This window comes from Euphorbia lathyris, chromosome 4 (assembly GCF_963576675.1).
Source record: "Euphorbia lathyris chromosome 4, ddEupLath1.1, whole genome shotgun sequence".
Taxonomy (NCBI): Eukaryota; Viridiplantae; Streptophyta; class Magnoliopsida; order Malpighiales; family Euphorbiaceae; genus Euphorbia; species Euphorbia lathyris.
Window position 1 is genome coordinate 23,174,569 of NC_088913.1, and position 6,455 is coordinate 23,181,023.

Below are 6,455 nucleotides of genomic sequence, written 5' to 3' on the forward strand. Positions count from 1 at the left end.
ATTATTGTTTAATAAAAATAAAACAACAATATAATTGAGAACAAAATAACTACAACATATAAAAAAAAATCGAATATTTACCTTCAGAAACATAATACTATCTATTGTGACCAATGAATATAATGGTGGAATACTATCAATCATGCTTTATATAGAAGTTTATTTGTGACTTTTGGATTTCCTTTGCTTTTTGTTTTTTCATCTTCCCGTAACTCTTGCTTTCTTTTATTATTTTAATTAATAGGGTAGTAATTATTTAATATATTATAAATATAAATTTGTTATTTTTAATTAATTAAATATTTATTTTTAATTAATTAAATATTTTTAATCTGATTTTTTACTACGTTGACAACTCATCAAAAAGACCTCTAAAACACTTCTTCTCATTTCTCTCTGTTTCCGTAATTATATATAGTATAGATTACAAAGGCCTAATACACAAATAACTCCCTGAACTTGTCCAAATGTTGCAACTATCCCCCTCAACTTTCAATTGTAACAACTTACCCCTTAAACTTGTTCAATTGTAAAACATAACCCCAAATTTGGAATTTTTTTACCCCGTACTTGAAGCAATAGTAAAAGCGTTTCTTCGGATTCATATCACACCAAAGATCTGATTATCACACTCCATGAGCGTTGCAGATTTTGCATTTCACGTGTTTCTTCAATTGCAGTCCATGTCAGCAATTTGGGGTGATATTTTACAATTGGACAAGTTTAAGGGGTAAATTATTACAATTAGACAAGTTCGAGGAGTAAGTTGTTACAATTGAATTCGAAGAATAATTTATTAAGAGATAAAGTGTAAAAATACTTCTAATGTGGATAGTGAAGATCAATATTTCTTCAGTAATGTTTGAAATTGACCCAGCTGATCAACATTATGAGTAATATTGATCTTCACTATCCACATTAGAAGTATTTTTACATTTTATCTCTTAATAAATTATTTAATTAACTTTTATGTTCTGATCAAACAATAAAATAAATTATTTAATTAACTTTTATGTTCTGATCAAACAATGAAAAGGTACTTAGTTTTAGTTTTTTTAGATTAAAAAAAATGTTTCAAAAGAGTAAAATAATTATGTGAAACAAACGAAACCTTAGATGAATATTGTTTTTCAGTTAAATATTGAGCTGGTTTCTATGTAGTATTATGTAATTTTAAGTATGGATTATAAACTGAATTTCAGTTCAAAGGGGATGTAATTTGAGATTTTTCTCTTCTTTGTTTCTTGCCCAAAATAAACAAAAAATGAAGAAAAAAATATTGTATAACAGAGAAATGAAGAAATCCAGAAATCTTTCTTATTGAAAACAATCACAGATACATGTATTTATAGTACTGATATATGTAAAATTACTAAAAGACCTTTAAGCTAATTATAATATCTAACAAAAAAACTAAAAAAAAAAAAACAAAAATGAAGAAAAGGAAAATGCAATTATAAGTTTTATTTTGATAAACATAAATTGCAATTATTAGAAATTTAGAATCAACCACAAAATGTATAATGTTCTAAAGCTATGAAAGAAAAGAGTACTGTAATGTTTTTCAATAAATCATACAAAAGGATGGATCCAATTTCCATAAGGCTAAACTCTAGCAAGTAGAAACCTGGGCATCATTATAGGAGGGATAGCTCTCCGGCAGGAATAGTTCTTTTCACCAGTTTAGCCCAAGATTCATTGGTCTCTGTAATCACCTTCAGAGCATAATCCTGCTCATGACATGGAAGAAAAACAATGGTCATTCCATTAATTAGCTATACCAATAAGCATCTCATTTGCAAATTAGTTAGTCGTGAACATCTAATTCAGTTAAAATGTCACATTTCATTTGCGCCTGAAATTGGTATTTTTTACGCTTCAGAATAAGGCTTTTATAGTTTCTTTATGGATAAAGCATTATTTAGTCACTGACATATTATTTGGTAACATTTGGCCTCTGAATTATCCAAAGTGTTAGTCTTTGTCTCCTTACCTACTATTTGATTACATTTGCCCCTGTCCTATCCAAAATTAGTAAAATCTCAACCATCCACACTGGTTGAGAACCAATTTTATATAGGTCCATGGGGAAATGTTACCAAATAATAGGTCAAGAGATGAAAATAAGCATTTTGAATAAATCAGGATCATGTTACCAAATAATAGATACGGCCAAAAACCAGCATTTTGGATGGATAAGGAGCCAAAAAGTACTTTAGGCCTTCCTTTATAAATACATCAAATAGGGGGGAAAATGCAAAATTCAAATTCAAATGAAATAAATAATACTCTACTAACCGAGTTTTATGTTTCAAACTGACTATTCTGGTTATCATGGACTTAATATGCTCAATTATAATGAGTCAAGGGTTTAATGTGTTAAATTGTAACGTCAAGGACTTGATCAACAAAAATAAAAAATATCAAGACCTCAAAATGCTTTTTTCATTTATTTATTTATTTATTTTTATATTAGAGTGAATATGAACTATAATATTTGAGTTGAGATATCATCACTTATTATTACTAAACCACCCTCTAAACAAGATCTCATCCACTATTTCCAATTCTAGGATAGGACTGTGGGAAACATGATAGCGTGCGTGTATACAAACATGAGAAAATCAAAATCTGCAACCAGAAATCATTTGTCTAATTCTTTTCACTCAAAAAATGCATTCAGGCTTGCATAATATCACTTCACACCAAAGTCCATGACACAAGAAGTAATAAAGAAAAAAAGAATCAAAACTGAAACGAATGCGTCAATTATAAAACAGTGAAAAGGTTGAAGAAAAATTTACCTTGTTTGCTGCCTTGTTGCCAAGACCAAACTTGTTAGCAGGCTTACCATCAGGAATCTTGTAGTCTCTAAACCAGTCCCTGATTGCAGTGAGAGTACCCTGAAAAAAAAAACCCAGATAAATTAATTCTCAAATGCTATTGACAGTAGCGAATTTGATTATTACCATAATCATAGTGTTGGTACGAGTACATTAACATTTTGTTTATGTTAATTCAGAGTCCACACAAATTCTACATCAAAGTAATTTTAAACCATATTGGTTGGCACCTACATGGATCCAATAGTCAACCAAACTTAACAAATTAAACATTTTCATCCACTAATTGCAGCTCATCTCATCCGTCCTTTCCACTTCGCGTCATTACTTGCTATATTCATGTTTGCAGCTATTAGTTACTCGGTATATTTAAATTAAGATGATCGATAAAGGTTTTCATAGACCCACTCTATTGCAAACATAATCAACCATTTGACAGCACAAAAATCATAAATACAGATACTCTTTTACAGGTAATTATGGTACCAGGCTTTAGCTTTTCTTGTTGGTTCAACACTACTAGTTAAATTATAAATATTATGAATCAAAGATAAGAAGGCATACTGGGAAATGTTTCTCCACATCATCAACGTCATTTACAAGAGAAGCACGTGGATCATCCAGTGAGATAGCAACAATTTTCCAGTCAAGTTCACCTTCATCAATCATTGCTAAAGCACCCAAAGGCTTGACCTTTAGAACTTCACCAATCTTTCCCTGCCTTTCACCAATCTCAACAACATCAACTGCAAATAGAGAAAAACTGAAGTTACTATATTAAGTTGCTACAGTGCTGGAAAGCCACACGTTGAAACAAATTATGATAGTTTACCTGGATCATTATCTCCAAACGCCCCTTCAACTTCATGGTTTGGCAAAGATGGATCTTCCCATGTTTGTGGAAGCAGTCCGTAATTCCAGTTTATATTATAGCTGAAGCAAATGGAATAACAAAGGATTACATGATGAAGTATAAATAAACCGAGATCTGAATTTTACATACAGGATGCAGATCCTCGAGTTCAAATGTACTATTTCAACTAATGGAAACTACATGACAGGAGTAATACATCCAACTATATGAGCTGCCATGAACAAAATGCATAATCAAGTCATAACAATACTAAGATTATGAAAAACTAAAACAAGCTAACTAAAGGTGGAAATTTGAGATCCTACCTTAATGTATTGATCAAAAGCCTATGTACCACAAAAGCCTATGTAAGAAAAATGTAAAACATGCAGTATCAAGTGAGTAAAGGGCGGCCCGGTGCACTACGCGTCCCCGCTAAACAAGGGTCCGGGGAGGGGTCCCACCAATCGTCAAAAGAAAATACAAAAAGATAATTTATTGTTGTCTCAGTTTTGATTTTGAACTAACAGTTGCATATATCATATCCCAGGACTTTTCACAAGCTCTGAAATGATCATTCTACTAAAATGGGTTAGTAAATAGTAACAAGCAAGCAACCAGGCCCCATATGCTTGTGTCTCTCAGCCACACAGAAGAGAATAGTGAAAGGACATGTACAACAGATATTTCAGTATGAGGTCAACAAGAGGGGAAAGGGGATACAGATTGGATAGCAAAAGTGGTTGGGGTCTACCACAGCCTCAATTGACTATTAAACCACATTTAGTATAAATGTGCATTATTCTGAATGCAAGAAAACAACATTCGCGTTATACAAGAATCTACATCAGGATGAAAAATTATTACGTGCTTCACAGAATAGCACATTAAAACAAATGCCAACAGTCACCATTTGTCAACCAATAAATATTCATGACACTTTTAATGTTGCGTACAAAATAGGATTTTCCCCGTGGTAAATTTCACTAATTATCCAACAGCAGAACTTACGGATAGTATCTAAGTTTTCCCTTCTTTGTGTCCTGTTTGATGGGAGTGAATTGCTCATCAGTAGCAACCTCCATCTTTGCACTTGATTCTTTAGGAATTTCAACAATAAAGTTGAACGCGCCATCACCCAAGTGCAACGGTATGTCATGCCATGGAGAAACCTGCAATAAGTACATTTCAGCAGCTAAAAAAGATGACAGGTTGTTGAAACTATTGCTTTAGCATCTCAAATAAGTCTTTTAAAAAAAGTGCAACGGCAGTGTCAATGTGTCATACACATATCAAGCTTTTTATTTATTTGCCTCGTATTATCTCCCCTAAGTAACATAAAAGGCTTGTATGCATATCAACAACAAAATTAACAAAAATATATGGCAGAAGAAATCCAAATCACACCTAACCCTTCAAAATAATCATATGACCACTCAAAATCAAACTGTTATGCAGCTTTCTTGTTTTTCCTTCCCCGGAATTCTCAAATCTTAAATTCTCAAGCCAATCCCAAACATTGAATCTCACATCAATTTGTAGCAAACAAATTAGAAAAAAGATGCAATCCATGAAAAATCAGAGACAATAGCAAAACCACAATGCATATGCTACTATAACTCAGTTATCAACAGAAAATTACAATAGAATCAACAAAATCAAAGCATCAAAGGCCCAACCACTTCAATTTCTTCCCATTCCCACATTTCCCAATCAACCAAACAGAATCAGAGATGTGAAAAACAAAACGACCTTTTTCCCAGAGTTATCGAGGAAGAAGACGCGGTAATCGAGGGTCTCAGGCTGGCCTTCCTCCTTGATCTTGAGCTCAGGGTTATGAATAGCGGTACAAGTAAATAAAGATCTTCTAGAAGAGGAGAAAGACAAATGTTTTTTGCCATTGAAACAGACAGTATTGAAGTGAATCCTCTGAGTCAAACCAAATGGTTTCTTGAGAAGGCAAGACGTCGTGGTGGCGGAGTTGGTCGCAGCTGCTGCCATCACTCTGGCGGCCGCCATTTGCAGATGTTTGAGCAGAAGCGAGGAGTGAACGATTCTCTCTATCTCTGATTGTTTCGCCTTCTTTTGAAGTTTAGAGCCACACAGAGAAACAACTACCCACTCTGGTCCAGATAGGCTGCGTCGTTTTTGTATTTTTTTATTGGCACAAATCATCAGTTAGACCCCTATTCTTTCACTTTTTTTCTTTATTTAGATATATTAAACCTCTAATCTTTTATTTTTAGTCACATTAAACCTTTAATGACTAAAAAAATCAATTTTAAACATAAAATTCAATCAATAGAGTGTTATTTATTGCACATATATTCAAAATTTATATTTTTTCACTATTTAAAAGCAGTTTTGAATATATAATTTGGTTATAGAAAAATTTTAAAAACTTCAATTCAAACTGTAAAAAATATATTTTTTTATTTTAAATATAGATGAAATTAATAATGTCTTTTTAATAGAATTAGATGTCTACAACTTACTAATTTAGTAAGTAAGGATTTAATAGAACCAAAAATAAATAATCATGAACTTAATGTATCCAAATAAAAAATTAAAGACTTAATGCACTAAAATAATAAAAGATAAGGGCCTAATTTTTATTTGTTGGTGATTCACTTGGGACCACCCCGGAGGCTTAGGCCATGTTTGTATAAATACTTTTAGAAAATGAAAGTCGGAGAATCTCAATTTATTTATTCGGCTGAATTGCAATATGAATTTGTGTACATTTAACTTTAAAGTTT

General features: G+C 32.1%; 1 protein-coding gene across 1 annotated transcript; it reads right to left on the reverse strand.

The window, feature by feature from the left end:
* Positions 1-1,434: 1,434 nt before the first annotated feature.
* On the reverse strand, positions 1,435-5,821 carry LOC136227583 (soluble inorganic pyrophosphatase 6, chloroplastic). Its single transcript, XM_066016281.1, has 6 exons — positions 5,449-5,821; positions 4,708-4,868; positions 3,676-3,776; positions 3,408-3,589; positions 2,805-2,903; positions 1,435-1,730 (listed from the first exon to the last, which is right to left on the reverse strand). The coding sequence occupies exons 1-6, from the start codon at positions 5,713-5,715 to the stop codon at positions 1,638-1,640; spliced, it is 903 nt and encodes a 300-aa protein (XP_065872353.1). The 5' UTR covers positions 5,716-5,821; the 3' UTR covers positions 1,435-1,637.
* Positions 5,822-6,455: the final 634 nt, after the last annotated feature.

Coding starts and splice junctions, on each gene's coding strand:
- LOC136227583 (XM_066016281.1), bottom strand. CDS start 5,715: ATGGCGGCCGCCAGAGTGATGGCAGCAGCTGCGACCAACTCCGCCACC. Junction 4,869..5,448: donor TCGATAACTCTGGGAAAAAG/GTCGTTTTGTTT, acceptor TACTTATTGCAG/GTTTCTCCATGGCATGACAT. Junction 2,904..3,407: donor ATGTGGAGAAACATTTCCCA/GTATGCCTTCTT, acceptor TTTTTTTTTCAG/GGTACTCTCACTGCAATCAG.